This window comes from Sprattus sprattus, assembly GCF_963457725.1.
Source record: "Sprattus sprattus genome assembly, chromosome: 12".
Classification (NCBI taxonomy): Eukaryota; Metazoa; Chordata; class Actinopteri; order Clupeiformes; family Clupeidae; genus Sprattus; species Sprattus sprattus.
Window position 1 is genome coordinate 29,774,249 of NC_137910.1, and position 25,276 is coordinate 29,799,524.

A 25,276-nucleotide genomic window follows, 5' to 3' on the forward strand; every position below is an offset into this window, starting at 1 on the left:
GGCATGTGCTCCTCGAGCACCCCCTTCTCTGTTCTCACACACACACTAAAACTCTGTCCCCACCCAGCCCCCCACCCCTTTCTTAGGCAGTTACGGCCCAGCAGCCCTCCCACCCCCAGAGTTTGTCAGGCCCTCTCCCAGCCCCCCAGACCATTGGGAGTGGCCAGTACACATTCTCGGCTCTGGTCTGAATGTGACTGCTCTGTCATCCTCCTCTTTTCACAGCTGTTAGTTCTTCACATTTAACTGAGAGGAAATAAAAAATACAGACACACAAGTAAAGCAGGTAAACATACTCTTTACTCCTCCAGAGTGCTGCAGTCTCTTTTGTAGATAAAACGTTTTATCTTGATTTTTACATCAACTCATTTTACTACACAATGACAATATATAAATATTTTTTTAGAATGGAAAATGTTTCCAAATAATACCCACTTTCCACAATCACTCAGCAACAGACATACAAACAGGATGAATGTCTTGGCGAGATCATGTTACATACCAGGATTTTCGCAATAAAATAAAACCCAAGGAGTAATTTGAATTATTCTAACATTAGTCTACTATTTGAACTAGCATTTCACAACAGTTCAGTTTCATCACTCTACGTAACATTGTTACTTATATGTGTGTTAAACAGGACACGGCCGATTCCATAATTTAGAACCTACTATACTCTGCTACATTATTATTCCGGTGAATTCATCAATGGCGCCATTTGCGCCAAAAATCCCTCCCTCCGACGTCACACTAGTCGTGAAACATACGCAGCACAACCTACTTTTAGCTGACCCCACCCAAATATCCGCCTCTGAATCTGGCTACCATTGGGTGTTTCATGCGCCTTGGCACAAATGTACAATGCTTACTGGACTACATGTAGTATTGTTCACGCCCAACATTCCATATCACTTCGAGGTGAAATTTCAACAGAACGTACTTAAGAAAAGAATCTCATACAAGAGATTTCTATTGGCTCAAAACTAAACTATTAGCTTTTCTATTGGAGAACTAACTTTTCCTTCTCTCCTTCGCCGTACCGCCGTCAAGTTCGGTTGCGCGGTTTGCAAGTTGATGTCAGTCTAGAAGAAGCCCGAGAAACTCTTCACGTCTCAGAACTATGACTGGTGGTGAGTGAATTTAAAAAAAAAGTTTACCAGCTTCTGTTCAACTACATTTGGCTTTTAGATTGGCCTTGATGTGCTTGTGGATTATATGTTTATAACCCGGACGTGAGTATAGATGTAGACTTAATCCCACATAGTTAGCCTTTTAAGCTATAACGCTAACTTGTTGAAGTTAATGGTTTAACAACGAGATGAGTAGCTATTTCCTTTAGCTTGTAGCTAGCTAGCTACTTTAACCAATAGATAACTAAGTTTCGCATATTACGGAATGGTGTGTGTGATACTGTAACCTTAACTTTAGACTGCGACGTGCTGACAAACAACTTTTCTGTGTTAAGCTATACGGTCAGAAGTAGTTGTTGGAGTGGTAATAACAGTTGACATGGAGAGCTGGTTTATCAGCTAACGTTAGGTATGGTTAGCGAACTGTTCAATGACCAGGTAGCAAACCTAAGATAGTCAGTCACTTCAAGATGGTTAAATTATAACTAGAATCATTTTACGGTCAAGTAAAATGTCGTGACATTGGGTAGGTAACCTAATCAAAATGTATTTGCCGGGCTGAATCCAGTAAGTTGGGTTAAAAGCCACGGGAAACTACAAGCAACAGGATTCAGTGACATTTTTGGCTCGTGTCAGCTTTGGTAGCAAGCTATGCTAGGATACATAGCTAGCCATAGCAACTTGGGAGCCATCTAGGCAGATTGATGGACCAAGATATTTTGCCAGCAAAATTAGCAGGCTAGCTACGTTAATCAACTTGTTTCATAATTAGTGATTAGAGGAAATGTTTTCACGTCCGCGTTGTGTAAAAATGAACCAACTGTGTGTTAATGTCTGACAATGCTTGTTAGTCACGCTGAAGTTTGACAAAAGTATTTTCGAAGGGAACCTTTTTTTTACAACGAGCTAGCTAAGTTACGTTTTCACGCAGAGCAACAACAAGATGAAATGGCCGCGCTGGTGGAAAGTGACGGAGGCTTCCTTCAAAAGCGAAACAGAAATACCGAACAGGTAAGTTCGGTAGCACTTTAAAATAACTTTTTGGATGATCTTAAAGTGCGTTAGCTAACGTTATAAGTGATTCAAATGACTTTTCGATGTGGTGGCGGCAAATCATACTCAAATAAGCACAACTGAGTCGGCTAGGCAGCTAGATTTGAAAGCTTTTGAAGTGGTGTGACGGACGGTATTTGTTGTCGGTTTTGCTAGCGCACATGTCTTTGGGTGGGAGGTAGGACGGCGTTGGAGGTAAGAGAGGCTACGCGGGGTGTTCCTGTCAAGCCCCGCACTTTGAATTCGGGCTGCGCGGCCCATTCTAGCTGCCCACGGAGGGGTGGCTACATGCGCTTGAGCAAGTTTATAGGGTAGAAGAATGGGTGGGAGGGAAATGGGTGGGGTGGGGGAGGGTATGCGTGGCTAGGCGCTGGAGCTTGGGAGGACAGAAAGAATCTGCGATCCCACCCATTTCCAAATAGCCTGGTTCCCTCCTTTTCCTCCCTCCCCTTCCCTCCTCTCATTCCCACAAGTATTCCAACAGAAATGTCAGTGGTATCAGAGCTGCGACTGAGTAATCGCTGTACTAATGAAATACAATCATTTGTAAAACATTTTCTTTGTGTTGTCTCTTACTTTACACAAACAGTTGACGGAGCAACTGCCGAAAGGCATAGGTGTACTTATCTTAGTGTAACAACCAATAACCACGTTTCTTTTTTCTAATTCGACAGGACTCCCAGCAGCCATCTCCCCTCGCTCTGTTAGCAGCTACCTGCAGTCGCATGGATGAGAATGATGCCACATCTGATCAGCAAAGTCAGCAGCTAGACCTCCGCCACTCTCAGATCACACACACTGCCAACGGCTGGCAAGTCATCTCAACCGGTGCTACGTCCACTGCCAATCCCAACACCACCACTTCTTTGGTCATGGCTGAGGATCAGAAGCACAGGCTGGTGGTGTCCTCGGCAGCAGGGGTACATCACCAGCCCCAGCAGCAGTATGTAATGGCAAACAATATGCAGGGCCAGCAAGTGCTTACAACCCTCTCTGGTGTGATGCCCAATATCCAGTACCAGGTCATACCCCAATTCCAGACTGTGGATGGGCAGCAGCTGCAGCTTGCCCAAACCCAGCAGGACCCTTCGTTACTGGGGGCTGGCCAGTTTCAGCTTGTGTCCTCCCCCAATGGTGGTCAGCAGCTCATTGCAGCCACCAACAGGTCTGGGGCTGCAGGTAACATCCTGACTGTTCCGGGCCTAATTCAGCAAGGCATATCCCTCCAGAACCTGGGCCTGGGCAATGCCATGCTGCCCAACCAGACACAGTTCCTGGCCAATATGCCGGTGTCGCTCAATGGCAATATAACCCTCCTCCCAGTGAGCACTGGAGTGCCCACTACAGATGCAGGGAACAACCAGCAGCTGATGCAGCAGCAGACCACAGCAGTGCCCTCAAATTACTATACCAGCGCCATCACCACCACCTCCAGCCAGCCTGTCACCTCATATGGGATATCAACGCAGGCTCAGAGCACTAACACAGTAGTCACCGGAACCTTCCAAAATGCGACAGGGGGTATACCCATCCAGCCTGATAACAGAGATGGGCAGCAGCAGCAACAACAGCAACAGATCCTTATCCAACCCCAGCAGATCCTTCAGGGCGCCCAGACGCTCCAATCCATCCAGCAAGGCACGGTGACTACAGCAGGAGGCCAGGTGTTTGCCACACCGACCATCTCTCAGGACGCCCTCCAGAACCTGCAGATCCAGACCATCCCCAACAGCGGGCCCATCCTGCTGCGCACCGTAGGGCCCAACGGCCAGGTCAGCTGGCAGACCATTCAGCTCCAGAACCCAGGAGGGGCTCAGATCACGCTGGCCCCCATGCAGTCCATCCCACAGCTCGCACAGACACAGACTGGAGGCACAGTGCAGCTCCAGGGCCTGCAGACCATCAACCTGAACCCGCTGGGCAACACCGGGCTGCAGATGCACCATCTGCAAGGGGTGCCTATTGCCATCGCTAACCCAGCAGGTCAGTCTGGGAAGGGGAGAGGAGGAGTAGTTAATAATTGAGTTTGTCTTTTTTGGCTTCATCACTTCAGCTCAGCCAGTTAGTCATTAGTCACTGGAAAGTCTGGTCACTTCTCATTGTACAGTTTGTTGATGTCCTCTTACCTTCCAAATTATTTCCAGCACATGCACTATCTTTTTAAAAGTCAAAGGATATTTTGCGTTTGTGTTCACAGTCATGGTTTAAAACTTTATTTTTTTCTGCTGCCTGTAAATTCAATATTCAGTAGGATTAGTAATTTACCATTTCAACAGCCAAAATAATTCTTATCTTTAAATATTTCAACCTTCTCTAACATAACGAATACCAGATGCATGTGGAAATCACATGAATCACTGATTTCACATATACGGAGTGAAAAACTGTCAAAGTTAATAGATAATCTGGAGTTCATTTTTATCTGTAGATTTGCTGTTTTACTCACTTCTGTACTACTAACTTTCTTCATATTGCTCGGTATGAAATGTAAGCTACATGTGGTTAATTTAGCCATGACGAGGAGTGAAACTTCTCTTATTGCAGTCTGTAGGAAAGCAAGGAAGTTACTTCCTGTTTGGTGTTGCCTTACTGGTTTGTCTTGTTCAAATGGGTTTGTTTGCAAGTGTCAGCATGACAATGTGTTTCTTTAAGAGGAAAAGGGGGAAAGGGAGGGAGAGAGAGAGAGTGAGGTGTGTGAGTGAGTGAGTGAGTGAGTGTGTGTGTGAGAGAGTGAGAGAATGAGTGTGTGTGTGTGTTTGTGTGTCCCTTGGCCATGACCAATTGTGAATGCTTTTTACTTCTTTTCCGTAAGAAAGTGTAAGTCCCCCCGCCCTACGCACCCATCCAGAAAAGAACTTATCAGGGAAGGCCTGTCCCCAGTCCCTCTCCACGGCTAGATTGGAGGCGGGGTGAGGGGTGTGTCCACTAAGGGTGTGCCAAAATATCGATATTACGACGTGTCGTATCGCAATATTTTGTCTTGCGGGATGTTATCGATATGCTGACGCCAAATATCGATATTTAAACAATAAACATACAGCCGTTCTAAACAGATTCTCTCACAAAAACCCGCTACAGATTTAATCTACAGAGTCACTACTTCAAGACCCCACATGAGGGCACTCATTAATTAGAGTGAAGTCCACTGTAGTCAGTGAAAAAAGGGGAGACGCATAACGTTACCTGCGAAGTTATATGTACTGGAAATGACACATTCAGGTGTTTAGATGTTACTGGCAATGCATTTTACGTTCAGCTACCTTTCTGTATTACAATCTTGTTTTCGATTTAACAACTGTTGGATCTTACTGATCAAATAAAAACTGCCTTTACCAAAGACAGAAGGTATTTTTTCGGATGGAACCGTTACACAGTTAGTAATTCATAGGATTTAGGGCTGGGCAAGTTAACGCGTTAATCTTGCGTTAATTCATCAATTAATTAACGCCGACAATTATTTTAACGCGCGTTAACGCAGGTTTTATTATTTATTTTATGATTGTAAAAGTCTGTTGCCAATAGACTTTTATTTTGACTGCTGCGCAACCGGAAAAGAAAAGAATGGCCGGATAAACATACCTGGAGAGGGGCACGGACATACAGTATATACAGTTATACTTGAACCACACGCAAGTTAACACAGATACACGAAAGCTAAACTTCTCGAAATAATGTGGCGATTAATTGCCTGTGCATCACCACCAGCAAAGTTAACGTCAGTGGGCGTTAACCGGTCAGCTGTTTAGCTAGAATAGTTCGTTGTCTCTGAATGATGCTAGCAGCAGCTAAGCAGCTGGCTATCCTAGCCTGTCACCCTACTGGATCTATCATTAAGATCACATCAGGATGACAAGAAAATCAACTGTCAAATATGATTTTGAGCTTGTTGTGCAATGATATCCCCTGTCCTCCCAGCTCCCGATAAGTTAAGTAGAGATGCACCGATCAATCGGCCGCCGATTAAAAAAGCCGGTTTTATATCCAACCTGCCACAATCGGTGACCGGCCGGTCACTGTCGTAATTTCCGGTTTTCGGCCGATCAAACTGACCCGTATTCGCGGTGCGTAGCAGCTCAAGGCGCCCAGAGCAAAACAGCTAAAAACTAGCAAGACTCGGGAAGAAAACATGTAGCTGATTTGGACTTATTTGACTGTGTGCCAGGACGACCCAAAACACGCTGTTTGTAATGCTTGCAAGTCAAAAATAAGACATGTGTAGCGTCCGTGTTAGGGCTCTCTCAAGAACTCACACTGAGAAAATATCTCTTTGGATAAGTAGCTCTCCGTTTAATAAAAGCGTATTTCACTCGTGCTCAGAATAACCACAACAAGTCAACCCATTACCATGGCAACTCCCCTAACAGAAATCCCGTTGCCACCAGTCCCATTATGGAATGCTACACATGTGGCTGCCAGTGCAGAAAAAGACGTTTACAAATATATTGATATCTTCGCAAATAACTATTAAAAAATGTGAAACACATCGGGATATTTAGCCGATCATTATGCAGAATAATATTCCTTACAGTTGAGTAGAATATGTTTGTTAGAAAAAGATCGCTATTTTCACAAATTAACGTCTGTCATTCGTCTGTCGTCTGTCACTCTACTGAGAGTAGTCGAGTAACGTTAACGTTAGGATGTAAAAAACGCTGGCATGAAAACAAAACACACTACCCTGCACTTGCCCAAGCCTACCTCTCTGCTCCATGTACAAGCGTCGACAGCGAGCGCTTTTTTAGCTTGGCTAGTAATGTCATAGATGAGAAAAGAAACAGGCTTTCTGGTGAGAAGGCAGAGATGCTTCTGTTTGTGAAGAAGAACCTGCCATTGATGGTTAAGTGATTGCATTGGGAGTGGGATGGAGTACTTTCATCACAACCTAAAGCTACCTGTTTGTATTGATGTTTTTTTTTTATCCCATATTATGATGCACTTTTTTATTTAGAGAGGTCAAAGGCCTGAAATGTGCAATTTACTTTGAGAACCAGTTTATTTTCAGTACATAATAGTGCACTCTATCTTTTGTTTGTATTTATTTTAGTTTTATCCTAGTTATTGACCTGTAAACTGGACTGAATGTCAGTGTTCTTGAAAAGGGGAGTTATGATAGCATATATAGCCTACCACTAGTTGTGGTTTTAATTGCAGTTATATAAGCAAAATGTTGTCTGGGAGAAGGGTACTCACGCCAAACAAATATGGTGTCTATTATATGATTATAATTATTTCTTAGAAAATCGGTATCGGAAAAACCGGTTTTGCCAGGTCAGACCTCCTTAAAAACCGGAAATCGGTATCGGCCAAGAATTTTGCAATCGGTGCATCTCTAAAGTTAAGCTAACTAATTTTAACGTGCTAGTTGTCGGTAGCTAGCATGGGGATTTGCCATTAACTAGCAAGCTATAAACGTCAGAGGGCTATGGCAGAAACGGTCATAACCAGGCTGATTAGTTACATTTCAGGGAAACCAGCCATCAAGTACATGGAATGGAGTTGTAATATTGTCAACACAACTTTCTGGTGCTTCACCACACTCTAAACATCAATGCCCTGGCAGTGGCAATAAGCTTCAGTTTTGTATTTGTTTTGATAACATCGTTTAAGTTGAGAATTACACAAAGTACTATTTATTTTATTAAACTGCTACTATATAAAAATGCTGATGTTAAGTGTTTGCACAACAAATGTTGTGGCACTTTTGTTCATATGGCATAACATTTAAAATAAAAGTGCGCTATACACTACTTTTGAATTGGTTATTGGATTTTGTGTAAAAAGAATGCGATTAAACAGGGAAATCATGCGATTAATCGCGATTAAAAATTGTAATCGTTGCCCAGCCCTAATAGGATTATTATTATATGCAATACTGAAGCCCCCGACGCATTAATTTGCTAACGTTAGCTATTGCGGACGGCGATAGTTTTCACAGGCACGTTTATTTGGATTACAGAATAGGTATCTATGCAGCCCACGTTTCATGGACGTGTTGCTTATTGCAGGAAACAAAATCATGAAGCTAGTAAGCTAGCCAAACAATCTAAAGGGGCCTAACTAGCGTCTGTGCTAGGCAGGTTGATTGACCAATGCTTCTTGTTGGCAACATCCCAGCATCTTGGATGTGGTTTACTGCCTGTGACAATGCACGCAGCTAGCTATGTTAATGTTTAATTTAATGCTTCACGTCACAGCAGTTACGGCTTTTTATTGTCACGTGAAATAGGGAGATGGTTTGATGTGACTGTATACAATATATCATTTTGTCTAGTTTGCAGTTCACGTTACATTCCTTGATCACTGCTGGACATGCAAGGTGGTAGCACAGGTTTTAGCAGTTATTAGGCATTGCTTTAAATGTCACGAATCCAACAACATAACGGTAGGACCATATACTTTACAGGTCAGTGGTAGTACTATCAACTTCAAACTTAAGTAATGCCTGAAAACCTTTGCCTACAGACCTGTTATCTTGTTTTTTCGTGCAATTCATGTGTAATTCATGTGAAATGGATTCAGTGCAATTAATACATTCTGAATTTCTTCAGTGACACAGATATCGTGATGTATTGTGGGTGAAATTTCTTGCAATATATCGATAATCGCAGAATCGCTGTATCAAGATATTACCGTTATCGTGGGTAAAATATCGTGATAGTATGGTATCGTGGGGTACCTAGTGATACCCAGCCCTAGTGTCCACGTGCTTATCTGTTTGGTATCCTACTTCAAAAAGCAAAGAAGCAACACCTAAAGGATGGCCGGGTAGTAAGACTACTACTACTAGACTAAGACGACTGATTAGACTGCAATGATGCTTATTCATGCTGGGACGTCATACATTTCCTTCCTGCACTGTTCTTGGGAAAGGAAGCCACTTCCAGTGTGCGTTTTTTTGGCCTTTTACTTTGACTCAGCCTGTTGGTGTTTACACACCAGAGGCGTCTTTTGCTATGGTGGTGAAATTCCAGTAAATAGTTTTGTCTTAACTTGCCTGCTACCATATTGTGGTGTGAAGAGTTTGAACAAATCATCTTAAAACCAGTGGAAGTCTACTTGCCTGGATGCGTTCTTGATTTTTGAAGGTTTTTTTGGGTTGAATCTATGGTCATGAGTGCTCAAAGACTCCCATAAACACGGACCTGGTGTTCTCTTCTGTCCTGCAGGAGACCAGAGCATGCAAAATGCAACTGGCAACGACAGCATGGATGACGCAGCACTGGAAGAGGGCATGGAAACCAGCCCGACCCCCAACAGACGCACGCGCAGAGAAGCCTGCACCTGCCCCTACTGCAAGGATGGGGAGGGACGGTAAGGCTGTTTTTGGGATAAAATGTGTTGAACATATCTTTTTAGGAAACAGTTGTCAACAAAAGGGACAGCCCTAAAACCTTAATATTAGTTTTTCTTTACGGATGTTTGTGGAAAGAGAAGACAGGCAGTTAACACAGACCTGCTCTAAATGGCATAACCTTTTGAGCTTTGGCTATGAAAATGAATTGTGTGTGCTGAATGCATGTTAATAAATACATTTGACTGATTTTCAGTGGAGGCTTTTATCAGTGGGTATAATTTAACAAAAAACTGTTACTTAAATAAAGCATTCATATTCAAACTTTCCCTGTGTCTGCTGAAAAAGAAAGGAATTTGCAAATAAATAAACATTGATCAAACAGCAGTAAAGTGTGGCTACTGTATCAAACAAAGAATTTTAGGAGCAGGTACACTTAGGCTGTTATAAACCTTTACATGTAATCTCCCTCAAATCCACCTCTGAGGTGGGATCAGGGTGATCCTGATTTTTAGGATCAAACTGATCCAGATTTCCCGCTAAAGTTTTGAAATAATCAACAGCAGTGTTTAATCCAGATCAAAGGCAGGATTGGATTCCCAAATCTGAATCTGAATCTTCAGGATCAGATTTGCTTTGAAATACCCGTTTTTAGGATCTGATCAGGATTTAATCCAATCCAGGAGGATTAATCCTGTTGGATCATTTTGAAATACCGGCCCCTGGCGATTTCACAAGTTTGGCCACTTGCAAAGAAATGTGTGATCTATAATTGTAATGGTAGGTGTATATTAACAGAGAGAAACCGAATATCAACAAAAAAATCCAGAAAAATGCATTTTAAACATTTATGACTTTATTTGCATTTGATGCAAAAAATAAGTATTTGAACCCCTAGCAAAACTGATTGACAAAAATGACAAAATTGGTGGAATAACCCTTGTTGGCAAGCACAGACGTCAGACGTTTCTTGTAGTTGGTTACCAGGTTTACACACATCTCAGGAGGGATTTTGGTCCACTCCTCTTTGCAGATCCTCTCAAAATCTTTAAGGTTGCGTTTTCAATGGGAGGTAATGAGGGAATGAGATTCAAGCCCAATATTCCACGTTACATGGCCCCATCCATAGTCCCCTTGATCCGGTGGAGTCGTCCTGTACCCTTGGCAGAGAAACAGCCCCAAAGCATAATGTTTCCACCTCCATGCTTGATGGTGGGTATGATGTACTCTTGGGGTCATATTCAGCATTCCCCCCCCTGTCAAACACTGCAAGTCGAGTTGATGCCAAAGAGCTTGATTTTGGTATCATCTGACCACATTCTGTCTCCCAATCCTCCTTAGAATCATTCAAATGTGCAATGGCAAACTTCAGATGGCCCTGTACATGCGCTTCCTTGAGCAGGGAGACCTTGCGAGTGCTGGAGTACTTCAAAAAATGACGGCGTGGTGTGTTGCTAATGGTTTTCTTGGTGACTGTGGTCCCAGCTGCCTTGAGATCATTCACAAGCTCCGCCTGTGTAGTTCTGGGGTTATTCTGCACCTTTCGAATGATCACTGATACCGGACGAGGGGATATCTTGCATGGAGCCCCAGACCTAGAGCGATTAACATTTGTTTGGTGTTGCTTCCATTTATGAATAATCACACCAATAGTTGTCTGCCAATGGTTTTGTAGCCCATTCCAGCCTTGTGCAGGTCTACAATCTTATCTCTGACGTCCTTGGACAACTTTTTGGTCTTGCCCATGGTGGTGAGGTTGAAGGTGTGAAGTATGATTCTTTGGACAGGTTTCTTTTATAAACGTCACCAGTTGAGATCAGGTGTACCTTGTTAGACTTAATGAGGACTAATCTGTGTGCTTCTTGGGCACATAACTGGTCATTGTAAGCCAGCATTCTTGCTATTTGCTTGGGGGTTCAAATACTTATTTTTTGCATCAAATGCAAATAAAGTCATAAATGTTATAAAATGCAGTTTTCTGAATTTGTTTGTTGATATTCTGTTTCTCACTGTTAAAATACACCTACCAATGCAATTCTAGATCACACATTTCTTTGCAAGTGGCCAAACTTGCGAAATCGGTAGGGGTTCAAATACTTATTTTCCCCACTGTATTTTGCCTGTCACACTCATCCCTCCCAAATGTGATCTCCATGCTCTCTCTTTCCACCAGTAGAGACCCCACCAAGAAGAAGCAGCACATCTGCCACATCCCCGGCTGCAACAAGGTTTACGGCAAGACGTCCCACCTGCGCGCCCACCTGCGCTGGCACACAGGAGAGAGGCCGTTTGTCTGCTCCTGGTCCTTTTGTGGCAAGCGCTTTACCCGTTCGGATGAGCTTCAGCGACACAAGCGCACCCACACCGGTGAGTCTGAAAGACACTTGAAGTGATGTAGCTGCACTTATGTGCTTGGGTGGAGGGCAATGCAACATCTTCAGGGGAGAGTTTGGCATAGACACATACACAGTTTTCATTCATTTGTTGACCAGACCCCTTCCGTTCCCTGCTGTTAACCTCTTCCTCTCTTCCTATGCATCTCTCCTTTGCAGGTGAGAAGAAGTTCTCCTGTCCAGAATGTCCCAAGCGCTTCATGCGCAGCGACCACCTATCCAAGCACATCAAGACTCACTTGAACAAGAAGGCCACAGCAGTGGCAGGCCAGCCCACTTCTGACTCTGCTTCCCCCGCCCCATTGGCAGACAACAGCGCTCAACCTGAAGCGCCCACTCTTATCACCATGGAGACTCTGTCGCCTGAGGGCATCGCCAGGCTAGCCAGCAGCGGCATTAACGTCATGCAGGTGACGGATATCCATTCACTGAACATGAACAGCAATGGCTACTGAAGGAGCACAGGGGCCGGGGCAGTGGACTGAATGGAGAAGCAAAGGGACTTGTGGGACTTTGGAGCTCGGAAGGGAGGATGGAGAAATGGATGGGTCTGCAAGTGGGGGGGGGGGGGGGGGGGGGGTTTAAGGTCAGGGACGATGTTTCGGAGTAGTAATAGGCACGGGTGTTCTGCAAGAACCATGCAATGAAACGGATAAGGTCAGGAAAGGACAAACTAACCGAAGTGGTTAGGTTTGGCAAGAGACTGCAACACAAGTGGGCTTGCGTCATAAGGGAAAATGTTCCGCTGTAGCACAATGTTCGCTAGAACTCCAAACACTTTGTAAGTGATGTTTGTGGGAGGTGTGATGCCCTTAATACACACACACCCACTACGCCAGCCTGTGGAGTTGGCAGCGCCCTCCCTTTCCTCTCAGGTTACACCTGTCGCCTCTGTCTGGGCGTGTCCCGCCTGGACCCAGCAGCCAGTCCCAAGTCCAGCGTGTCTCTCGAACCTCCCCCCAACACTGCAGCACTGCTAGGGCTAGGATTTCTGAGCAGTCCAGTTTGACCACTGGCACTGGAAGGCCAGTTTATGCACCACACACAAGGAGAATTAGGTCACTAGTGACTTCAGAAACCCCTCCCAGGAGCACTAATCTACGCAGGGTGGAAGGACACTAAAATCCTTGTGGTGGTCATATGTATGTTTTTTTTTTTTTTTTTTTTTTTTTTTTTTTACATGAATGATAGGTACACTCACAAGCCATAATGCTTTGATAACTTATCATAGCAAAAACAAACTTTTTTTAGTGTTTTTGTACATAAATTATATTTTTTCTAAACTCTGAAAACTACAAATTACCATAGGAAGGATCAGCTTGTATGATCACCTGAGATTGCCTTTTGTTGTGTGTTGTCTGTCTCATACAATCAGATCTTAACCTTAATTATTATCATTTTTATATAAATGTATTTTTTTCTTTCTGAGAGTACATTTGTAAGTGAAACTCAGAGTGTTCTAAATAGAACTATGTATTGCATTCAGTACAGTCCAGATCTGCCTAACTTTACTTTGTTATAATTTAGAACCTCCTAATGTGTTTCCTTTTCTGTGGTAAAATGTGTTCTTATCTTGGTGTTTTCCTAACATTTCTCTTTACTCAAATCACAAGAATCAAAAGAACATTTGTTTTTTAAAAAGTCTGTTTCAGATTTAATCCAAACCAAAGGTCCGCTTTCTATCAGGTGGTTAAATTGATTCTCAGGGGCAGGAATTTGAACATCAGGACTTTGCTTCATTTTCAAAGAAAACCACGGCAGTGTCTGAGATTTGTTGAACCCAAAATCACCCTGGCCTCAAGAGTGGCTTCCTACTTTAAGTCAGTCATCTTTGGTTCGTATTTCCAACAGCTGCTCCTTGTGTTTCAGATACCCTCACCCAGATATAAAATGCACTATCATGGAGTAGAACAATAGTAACAATTTGCTGAAACATCATTCTGTATCTGTTCTGAATGTGAGCAATGTTGCATCATTCATTGCTATGCCCCCATTTTATATTGTTTTGCTTTTACATTTGTCTCACAGACAAGGATGGGCCTTTTGCTCAGTCTAACATGTTGTCTTGCATTTTGTGTACTAAATGAACCTTTTCAACACCAGCAGTGAACAAAGACGTTTTCTTATTGTGCTGATTCATCCCTAAATCAGTGGTAAGGAGGATACGGCGTGAGTTTCAAATCATCACATCAGTAGTTATGCAGCCAGTCAGGGCTTGGGAAATGCTTCAAGGGCTCACTGTAAGGAGAGGTGTTTTTCTGTTGTCCATCTTCCCTCTTCATGTATAAGTACTTTTATTGGGTTGGTCTGTTTAGAGCTGGAATACGCTGTTCTTGGATAGTTTGTAAACAGTAAAATCAGTGTTTTTGAAACAAGGGCAGGATTTTTCTTTTTTTCCCCTCATTCATATACGTTTCCCCCCAAAGGACAACCACGTGTATGAACCTTTTTTATGCAAGGGATTTGGTTTTGTACCTTGTGAATACTGCTACAAATGCCAATGTCTGGATTAAAATAATGAATTCCAAGGGCTTCATTTGTTTTTGTTAACATCCTTTTGGCCTTGTCCGGTTGGTTTTGATATGCTTACCTCTGTACTTAATGGGTTAAGTGCACGACTATAAGATAAGTGCATATTGTACACGATATCCCTGCCACGTAGTTGAACTGATAGATACAATAGCAAGTTTGTATGCATACATGCCCCTCACAATCCTCACACTGTGTTCCCGTATCAGACACACACTAAAGCATTTGGAGTTGCTGCATTGTCAGTGTGACAAGTGTTCCAGGGGGAATATACTGGAAAAATCTATGCAATTAATTTTGATGTTAACAGGAACTGGAACTAGATCACAGGAAAGTTAAAACAACTCTAATAATGTTACAATTACATTGGTCGCATGTTTAGACATCGGTGTCCATTTTGCTAAAGACTCACGGAGCTTTGTTTGCATCTTCTGCTAAGCCCACAGCAATTTAAGACTCCAAGGAAATAACCTTTCACTTGCTGTAATTTTTCTTTATTTTAAGCATCTCTGATTTGTCCAACTGCATGAGGACCAAGACAGCCCTAGGGTTGGGTGGGAGTTGAAGTTCTCCTTGCAACAGTACACAGTAACAAGCCAAGAGTCCAATATCACAGTCAGACTACTACATAGGATGGCTTAATTGGATGCAATTACCAGTAGCCCAACCAAAACACCAAGCATACACATCCCCACACAAATGTTTAAGACTTTATGTTGATTGTTTTATTAAGAAATATTACAAAAAGTAGTAAAACGTGTGTGTGTGTGTGTGTGTGTGTGTGTGAAACGCCATTGCTGCTTTAAAATCTTGAAATATCTTCTGCCAACATGAACATAGGTGACTAAAAATGGTTTATGATTACATGTGGAGCAGTTCCCTGCTGAAAAATGTGTAGCGAAAAAGGGCATCCTCTGGTGGTCAATGGCAGGTTCACTCCCTGCACATCCTCCTCATCCAGAGTCATCCTCAGCTTTTATTTTGTTGCGAAGGCTGCAATGGAACAGAGAGTAATGTTAGCGAAATATAAACCAACTCAACTTTAAATTAACAAGTCATTTAGCAAAAAGTTTGTTAGCTCACAAATATAAGAAAAGACCACACAGAAGTGTGGAAACACACCTGGTGAGATAGGAGTGAACATCGGAGAAGCCATGGTACTGTGCCAATGGAAACAGAATGCCTGTCGGGCAGCGCCCATCTCGCGCACGGCAGAAGCTGCAGTTACATATGCCACGGCACGGTGGACACTTCCAGTCCTGTGTAAACAAGACACACAAGATCAGACTAACAAAGTAGAACAATCCATATGCCTTTAAATGTCAACTTAAATAGTTGAGTTCAGACATGCCTAGCATCTCAGCCCCTCAAAGATAAACAATTAGTGTATTATGTTACCATTAACTATGGAGATAAATGTTATTGGTCCATTCAGATTCATAGATGTTCACCGTTTTTGTCATTACCAGAAGATAACTGGCATTTGAATCAATATTAAATAATGAAAGGGGGAACATCAATTCTAATTTATAAACAATAATTTTGAAGCTTCAGATGCATCCTGTGGAATACATAACTGAGGCAGGTGTTATATTAGGCTGTTGAAAGAATTTACCTAGAATGGAAAAACACTAGTTGAACTGCTCAATGCCAAAGTACTTGGTATGACAAAAGGCCTGTGGCCACGAACGGCGTATGCTTGGGGGAGTACCAAACTGATGAAAAGGGCATTATAATAATGATGAGGCCATTCAGATAGAATGAGGCTGATTACAAAAACGGGACGTTTGAGGCTGTAGCGGAACCTCCAAGAGCAAATCCATCCATAGCTGGACATAGACAAAAAACTGTGTTTTTTACTGTACAACATTTTTCAGTGGTGTACTTAAATAAGACCAGATTAATTGAAAATGATAGATTTGATCCAAGAGGCCTCTCATATGTCTCATGTGCCTCCTGCAAATAAGTGCCACTTAAATGTCATCACAAACAACGGAATTTCCCGAAATCTGAAAGCTCCTTGGCAACACACAAACTGAACTTCAGTATGAATTATTTTGATATTACAGTTAATGTATTACAATTTTTTCCGGCGCAAGTATGTATGCCATCTATTGCTTTCCGTAAAATAAACATTTGTTTTTATATAGTTTTCATTACATTTTGATCCTTCCAAATAACTTCACATTTGAATTGCTGATGTTACAAAATGTGACTACTTCCAAACTTCCAACACAGCACTAAGAAGCACATAGCTAAAGACGAACTGACATTTTTGTTTGTTTTGTTATGTCAAGCAAGGGCCAACTATTGCACGCCATAAAATGTGAAACTTAATTACAAACATCATGGCAGCTGTACAATAATACTAGTCACAAAACCCTCCAATTTGTAACGTATCAACCACAACCCTAGGCCAAAGTTTCATGATATCTGAGTCTATCAGCCATATCCAGTAGTTCTGAGATTTCACTCAAGGCCAAACGTTTTTGAACCAAAGCGTTGGACTTGGACACACCCACACCCACACCCACCGGATCAATCAGAGCAGTGCGAGCGTCCTCTCCATAGCGGTTACGAAGACATGGGCCACAGAACTGCCCCATGATTCCACGGCAGTCCTCACTGCGACAATGCGTCTTTGTGTCCAACGTCTTCTGCCGGCACTGGTGACACGTGCTACCCTATAGGGAGGAAGAAAGGAAAGCTTGAAACAAGCTTCATCCTACTCAACAACCATTCATCGGTGGGAACTCACTGCGACACGATTATAGATCTTCTCCGTCATGGTGGTTGCCACAAGCTCAATCTCGTCTTCAGTGATGTCCTCCACAGGACGAATGTGTCTGGGTTTGCCCTGGTAGGGCCGTGGGGCAGCTCGAGGGCGTGGGGCACCCCGCACCTAAAACAAGACGAAGTAAAAGTAAAGTAGCTGAATATATCTATTGCAAGGTCTATTGACCTAGGACATATGCATACATAATAATAATAATAATAATAATAATAATAATAATAATAATAATACTACATTTTATTTAAAGCACCTATCATGACACCCAAGGTCACTTCACAAACAGGTTGTTAGAATTACAATCATCTCATAGAAATACATAAAAATAAAAAATAAAGTCAGTCCATAAGCTATCTTGAAGAAATTAGTTTTAAGTCTGCTTTTAAAGTCAGTAATTGAGTCACAGTGTCTGATGTAGTCTGGCAGTGAATTCCACAACTTGGGGGCGATGTAGCTGAAAGCCCTCTCTCCCAGGGTGCTGAAGTTCGCCTTAGGGACATGCAGTAGGCCTGCTGAGGGGGATCTCAGTGAGCGGGCAGGAGCAGGATTCCAGGAGGTCAGAGAGGTAGGTGGGGGTACTGTTATGTAGGGACTTGTAGGCCAGGAGCAGGACTTTAAAGTGAATTCGGTAGGCTACTGGAAGCCAGTGCAGTTGCATAAGCAATGGTGTTACATGGCTGGTGGATTTAGAGCGTGTTACAATCCTTGCTGCAGAATTCTGGATGAGTTGGAGCCGGTGGAGTAGCTTATTTGGGATTCCAGACAAGATGGAATTACAGTAGTCAAGGCGGGATGTCACATATGCATTCACAAGGACTTCTGCACTCTGCTGGGTGAGCGCTGGGCGAAGCCGTGCAATGTTCCTTAGATGGTAAAAGGCACTTCTTGACATACTGTTAATGTGTGCACCGAATGATAGTGTATTGTCCAGTATGACACCAAGGCTCTTGACCTGGTTGGAGCAAGGGATGGTGCTACCATCTACACATATGGTGAAAGGTTCCATCTTAGCAAGAGCTGATTTGGAGCCAACCAATAGCAGCTCAGTCTTACTGCTATTAAGCTTCAGGTAATTGTGTCATCCATAAGTTGCCATAACCATACATGTGTTGGTTTACAAAGGCCTCAGGTAGGTGAGTGGCTTTACTAGAAGTCTAAACAGAAATAATTTTTCAGCACTGGAACTGAAATGCATGTAGTGTTTGAATTCTATAATAACCTTGATTAGTTCCTCCTCCAGACTCAGCTCCAGTGGCTCTTGAGCATCAGACTGATCCGTGCCTCCGCCCATAGAGCGAGTCCTCCTGCGGGAGGTGCGCTCTGGGTTCCGCCGCTGCGAGTCCGCCCCAGCCGTGGAGGAGCGAGGAGCCCGCTGCAGTCAGGATCAAGGTTACGGTAGGGTTATTAACATCCTCTCAGGGGAAAGATATGACAATCAGCAGCAGCTCAAACTGCCTATATACACACTCCTCTTCCTATATACACCATACTTACAGAATGGGGTTCCTTCTTGCGGCTTGGTTTAGCATTCAAAAGCTGTCCAGGCATCTTTTGCAAATCTGCCATCAGTTGGGCCAACTATGAAGAACAAACTTCAATTCACACCTTGTGCACAACTTAACAACTGTAAAATGTAGCTACATGCTACAGTCTGATATGTAAGGGATAATGTATTGTCCAGAGGTCATTCTCCAAAAATAATTCCCGACGGGCTGAACAACACCCCGACGCGCAGTGGAGGGTGTTGTTTCGTCCTGATGGGAATTATTTTTGGAGAATGACCGACGGACAATACATTATCCTGCTTATTATACGGCTATTTGCCAAAAATGATAGAAGACATTCCTCCAACATACCTCTTTTTAATGATTTAGTTGCCGTTTCATGAGTCCCGTTTATAAATAAATAGTTCTTCAAGCAAATAGAACTTTGAAGTTTCAGGTGTTGCATAGCAACCCATTACTTGCTGACTTCAAATTACCATGAGTCTGTTACATTAAAATGACTGGACTTCTTGCGGAATGATATGAAAGAGGTGAATTAGAAGCACAAAACCCGTTGCCAATGACAGCGGTCATTATCTTTTCGCAGCGGTCTGTTAGCAGGAATTAATGTAGGGTATGACGTAGGGATGGCCCATTCAAATCAACGGTACTTTTTGGAACATTCTGAAGAGCCGTATAATAAGCCACCGGCACCGTTATCCTGCAATTCCACCTTTAGCCCAAGTGATCATTGTAATTACCATGGCTTTGTTTGCTTTGATGTTAATATCCCTTTTCTGCAGGAAAGAGGCCTCAGACTCTGAATCAGATGAATGGGGAGACTTCGACTGCTGGACTACAGGCTTCTCCTCCACCTCGAATTTGACACTCTTTTTTTTGTTTTTCATGAGCTTGATCCCACGCCTTCCCCTTTTCTCTGCCTCCATGTCTTCTTCTTCTTCCTCCTCCTCTTCCTCCTCCTCCTCCTCCTCCTCATGATGGGAAGGAGGGGCTGCACGTGGGCGTAAGGCCACTCTCAGGGTGAAACGCTGACCAGAGGGTTTCTTGGGTGTGAACCTCCTGGAGTCTGCATCCTCACCATCAGAGCTCTGGAGAAGAGATGCACAATGTTCTGCATGCTACAATAAAGGCTACATTTTCAGTTCTCTCTCTCATACACTATATCAATTGTACTACAAGTGCACTAGCTACAGGCAGCAAATGGAACTGCAACAGCCGTAACCTTAAACCCATCCATCCAATGTCTGCCAGTGGACAGGTATAAAAAGAACTGCAATCAGTGTAATACCTGCTACCAGGGCAAGGATGAGCCGTGCACTTTGCCCATAATTTTATTTGGAAACTGTGCTCATGCATGTGTTTTTCTGGGTGTTTCACAAACTAGTTATTACGCCCTTACAAGTTTTGGAAAGGGTATCTCCCTTATGTTGACTGTAGAGAGAACAGTCATTGGTCGACCGCCTTCTCAGTGTTGCCAGATTACAATAATTATCCTTCAAATACGATAATTTGAAGTGTTTGATGCGACACTTATAGCCATTTCCAATCTGGCAACATTGAGCACTTTGCCACTTCCACTAGTTGCATTGTTTACAACAGCACATGACATCTGCATGGGGAAAAGATAGCAAAACTTCGTCACGGGGGAGGGGCGGGGTCATCTGCATGCTATACAAGCCCCCTCCCCCGCAACGAAGTGTCCTCTTTTTCACACACTCAAGTCTGGTCACCCTTACGTTAAAGGCACCCAGTGCAACTTTATGTAAACATTCAATGAAAAATAAACATTCAATTTCTAGTCTTTTTTACACATAGTAAGTTTCAATAACTCCATACCATTACATATCGACATTCAAGGAGCAAAGATGACGTCGTTGTGTGGTGAGAACTGATAGAAAATCGTAAACAACAACAATCGCCGGTGGGGAGAAGCCATTTTTCCATTGACTGGAAGCCTGCTTTATTTATTGTAGGTTACAAAAAATAAAGAAAATGGCGGCGATTGTTGTTATCGATTTTCTATCAGTTCTCACCACACAACGACGTCTCATCTTTGCTGCTTGAATGTCGGTATCTAATGGTATGGAGTTATTGAAACTTACTACGTGTAAAAAAGACTAGAAATTGAATGTTTATTTTTAAGCCTCGAAACTTGCACTGGGTGCCTTTAATGATTAGCACATAGGATCTTCCTAAAGGGCACTTTAAAAAGGTTGAGCAACTGTTTCTATGAATGTTATACCAGGGAAAAACTGGTTGCGCCCATTGCTTTTGCACACAGAGGAATAAACGCACGTTTACAGATTGGAAGTCACCTGATATTTTCTCTCCTGCCGCAGATTAGCCCTGATTACGGTACCAACGCAACGTGGGCTAGACTACTTCAGCCTCATGCAAGTAGTAGTTGACAGTTCAGAAGAATGCACGGTGAAATATTATATCGCCTGCAAACGAAGAACCAGATAGGCCAGACATGTAATATATATGTGTGTGTCTATTGGCCAGACCTCTGGCAAATAGCTCAACAAGCCACAATTATATTGCTATGATTAGATGTATTTTTGCATTATAGGCTAAATGCAAGCAATAATACACTTTACATTACGAAGGGAAATCAAGAAAAAGACAAAACTTTGTATTTATTTAAATCCTCTAAAAACATCAACAGGTTGCCCTCAGTGTCGGCCACCAGATCATAAGGCATGACGTGTAAAGCCTGTCTAAGCTGCGATTGTTGACCGTGCCAGACGAAAGATGACCAACGTTAAAGAAACGTGGCTCCAAAACGGTGGTCCTACATCGCACTGTAAGAGGTTAAAGATCTTATGACAAAAGACAGCCTGGGACTTTAATCTAGGTTGACTCATCTCATAATGTGACTACCTACATTAACCAACAACGAAATGACGCACTGATTAACTGGTGCCAAACCCACGTTTCAGCAGGTGTCGTAGTATAGTCGTGTATATCCATACATCATACTTGATGTCGTACCCACGTTTATTAGATTCATGTCGCAGTGTGGCTTGCAATAAACGTATAAGATTGCTGAAATCTCACAATTTGTAGGCGCCTTAAGCCAGGCGACTGAATATGAACTGAACTTGCTAAGGACATTGACTTTGTGTGTTGCGATAGTTTGCTACGCCATAGACGCAGTTTGATTAGATACGCACACCTTATATTGATAACAAATGGCTCACTTTGTAACATTAACAATGAAGACCAGAACAACGACTAACCTTGAGATCCCAAAGTTCACCAATTTCACTGTCTGAAAAGCCATAAAATGTTTGGTCGCCTTCAGATTCTTCAGCAAAAATATCGGCTATCCTCTTAGCGAGGGAGGACATTTCCAGAGGTTCTTCCTGCAAAGGAACATACATGTGAGATAACAGACAACGCAGGCCTAATGCTAAACTTCAGTCAAATGAAAAAATATAAATGCATGAGGCCTACACTCTCCATGGTGCCGTTCTATAGCCTATTGGACTGCTCAGCAAAAGTGACGGGTTGGCGCACATGTTTATGAAGTCCCTTAATTGGGCACATTGGCCTATCATAGAGTGAGGGACCGTAGCCTATTTTGACCTGTTTTTGCTTCCTACATTTCTTCATGGTAAATGCATCTGCAAGCGGTCTGTGTTTTGGACATATTATCGGCATCAGGGACGTGCAGTCATAGGAGGCGTCATTTTGAAAAGTAAAAAAAATATATATTACAAAAATATTTTTAAAAAATATATATAATAATCATATATATTTATGTATTATAAAATAAATATTCATATTTCTCTTGTTATCTGTGTTACGCGTGTCATTTCTGCATGATTCCCATCATTTCGAGCATTTTTATTATCAAAATCGCTGAATTTGAGCATTTCCGGTACCCAGCGACAGTGATCAGCCAATGGCCATGTGGCGTGCCGTCAAGGGAGGCAGATGCATTGGAGTCTATGGGCAGGGTAGCATAGACATGTATAGAGTAGTGCCTCCCAAGGGGGTGCAACCATAGACATCATATAGGTGTATATATGATGTATATGATGTATATGATGTCTATGGGTGCAACCAAGGGGGTGCAACGGCAGTCTCTTGAACGTCCGCACAGGAGGCCATTTTGAGGACAGTATACTTCCGGTAGGGATCAGTGGTACGTTAGGTAACGTCAGTGATCTTCACAATCGTTTACACTCTTATCTCGCGGACATTTTTGACGGATTTACAAATGACTTGATTTACAATCGTCATTACCTTGGTAATAATTCTGGATGCTTGAACATGTTGAAATGTGCAGCTTAATTGTGTATCACGGCTATTGTGTATCAGTCATTTTACATCAATTGGCGAGGCATAATTGTTCTTTCTTTTCAATATAACTTAAGTTGCACATAATAAAACTGAAGTTGCACATGATTTCCAATCGGGTTGGTTTGTTAAACATCTTACATTATGATTTCGACAGGAAATTGCGGACTTTATTGCCAATGAAGATGCCAGAATTTTGTGCAACCTGCTCTATTGAACACTCCCTTGAAACGAGACCTGTCAGAGACCTGTCAATGTTATTTTCATATGAAAACCCATGTTTATAATTCTTCATAAGTATGTAGTGCCATAAGAAATATCTTACGTTTATAACAAACCAACCCGTTTGAAAATCGGTTGAAAATTAAGGAAGTTCTGGTTACTTAAAAAGTACCACTTCCAACACAATGTTAAGGGGGAGTGAGCTATACTGTCCTCAAAATGGCCGAAATGTGCGGACATTCGGCTCCGTCGGCCAGAAACGCAGGCAGGATATCTAGCCTTTATTATAGATATCTATGGGTGCAACGACGGACTCGTGAATGTCCGCACAGGAGGCCATTTTAAGGACGGAATAGTTCCGGGAGGGATCAGTGGTACGTTAGGTAACGTCAGTGATCTTCACAATCGTTTACACTCATACCTCGCGGAAATCTTGACGGATTTACAAATTACTTGATTTACAAACGTCATTACCTTGGTAATAATTCTCGATGCTTGAACATGTTGAAATGTGCAGCTTTATTGTGTATCACAGCTATTGTGTTTCAATCATTTTACTTCAATTGGCGAGGCATAATTGTTCTTTCTTTTCAATACAACTTAAGTTGCACATAATATAAAACTGAAGTTGCATATGATTTCCAATCGGGTTGGTTTGTTAAACATCTACATTATGATTTCCACAGGAAATTGTTGACTTTATTGCCAATGAAGATGCCAGAATTTTGTGCAGTCTGTTCTATTGAACGTTCCTTGAACGTTCCCTTGAAACGAGATCCCGTGGGATCACCTGTATTTTATTATATCAGTAATATTGCTTTTAAAAAGTTGATAATAAAAGTATACATTTATCTCCTGTTGCCATTCTGTATGCTGAGTTTTAGTAGCCTATTGCTTTTACATAAATAGCTTGTGCATGTGTATTCATGGCACCTATCTGAGCGAGCTATTCCGTCTCAAAATGGCCGAATTGTGCGGACATTTGACTCCGTCGGCCAGCAACGCGGGCAACTTATCTAGCCTTTATTAGAGCTAAGGTCTTGTATGCGAACGGGTACAATTCGCCAGTGCGAGAGTCGCCATTTTCGCTTCACGCGAATCAGGCACAATTCCAGTGGGCGAGAGTCGCCACTTTGTGAATGAAGCGCGCTTCACTTAGGACGCGAACTATAAAGACGACAACTCATTCAAAGACAAAACAAATAGCTACACGTAACCTATCAACGTTGTTGAGACTTTTATTAAATATCTTACTCATTCTCGTGGTCGGTAACAACAACAACTAGAATGCGTTTCGTGAACGAACTGCGAGAGTGTGCTTGCTCTGTTGCGGCCATGACCGAGAGAACAAGTGCCTTGGAATTGGGGCAGGTGTCAGCTCTCCAGCTCTCCCTGCTGGATGAGCATGCACAAATGAGTATGCATGAGTGAGTATGCATGAGTGAGTATGCATGAGTGAGTAAACATGAGTGAGTATGCACGAGTGAGTATGCATGAGTGAGTATGCATGAGTGAGTATGCATGAGTGAGTATGCATGAGTGAGTAAACATGAGTGAGTATGCACGAGTGAGTAAACATGAGTGAGTATGCATGAGTGAGTATGCATGAGTGAGTAAACATGAGTGAGTACGCATGAGTGAGTACGCATGAGTGAGTAAACATGAGTGAGTATGCATGAGTAAGTATGCATGAGTGAGTATGCACGAGTGAGTATGCATGAGTGAGTATGCACGAGTGAGTAAACATGAGTGAGTATTCATGAGTGAGTAGAGCCCTGGTATGGAAGGTGTCTCTTAATATTCCTAGTTATACAGTTGAATGGAGAGGGACAGAGAGAGAAGAGGAACCGTGCGCAGGTGTCAGTGAGAGTTGTCAGTGAATCACAGGTGCAAGCCAGTTTAATGAGCCTATTATGATGTCATAATGCCTCAAAGTTCTGCCATGCAAGTCTATGGAGAAAAAAGGTGATGGAAAAAGAGGAATAAAAAAGGAGTGGCAAGGAGTACCGCCACGAAAAGTCATAGCAGCTTGCACCGGATCGGGCCGGACGTTT

General features: G+C 42.7%; 2 protein-coding genes across 3 annotated transcripts; one reads left to right on the plus strand and one right to left on the minus strand.

Annotated features, from left to right (window-relative positions):
• Positions 1-1,084: 1,084 nt before the first annotated feature.
• Positions 1,085-12,328, plus strand: sp1 (sp1 transcription factor). 2 transcript variants are annotated; one of them, XM_080848744.1, is made up of 6 exons: positions 1,135-1,232; positions 2,062-2,141; positions 2,858-4,166; positions 9,350-9,494; positions 11,651-11,841; positions 12,027-12,328. In XM_080848744.1, the coding sequence occupies exons 2-6, from the start codon at positions 2,079-2,081 to the stop codon at positions 12,320-12,322; spliced, it is 2,004 nt and encodes a 667-aa protein (XP_080704870.1). In that variant the 5' UTR covers positions 1,135-1,232; positions 2,062-2,078; the 3' UTR covers positions 12,323-12,328. The 2 variants fall into 2 exon arrangements, with proteins under 2 accessions (XP_080704871.1, XP_080704870.1); XM_080848745.1 differs by lacking the exons at positions 1,135-1,232; positions 2,062-2,141 and adding an exon at positions 1,085-1,130.
• Positions 12,329-15,349: 3,021 nt separating this feature from the next.
• LOC308373609 (cell division cycle-associated protein 7-like) lies at positions 15,350-22,160 on the minus strand (the record flags this gene model as incomplete). Its single annotated transcript, XM_080849179.1, has 9 exons — positions 15,350-15,389; positions 15,519-15,655; positions 16,931-17,080; positions 17,155-17,298; positions 18,407-18,559; positions 18,682-18,765; positions 19,433-19,780; positions 21,935-22,060; positions 22,152-22,160. 9 exons carry the CDS (start codon positions 22,158-22,160, stop codon positions 15,350-15,352), a joined length of 1,191 nt encoding a protein of 396 aa, XP_080705305.1.
• Between the last annotated feature and the right edge of the window lie 3,116 nt (positions 22,161-25,276).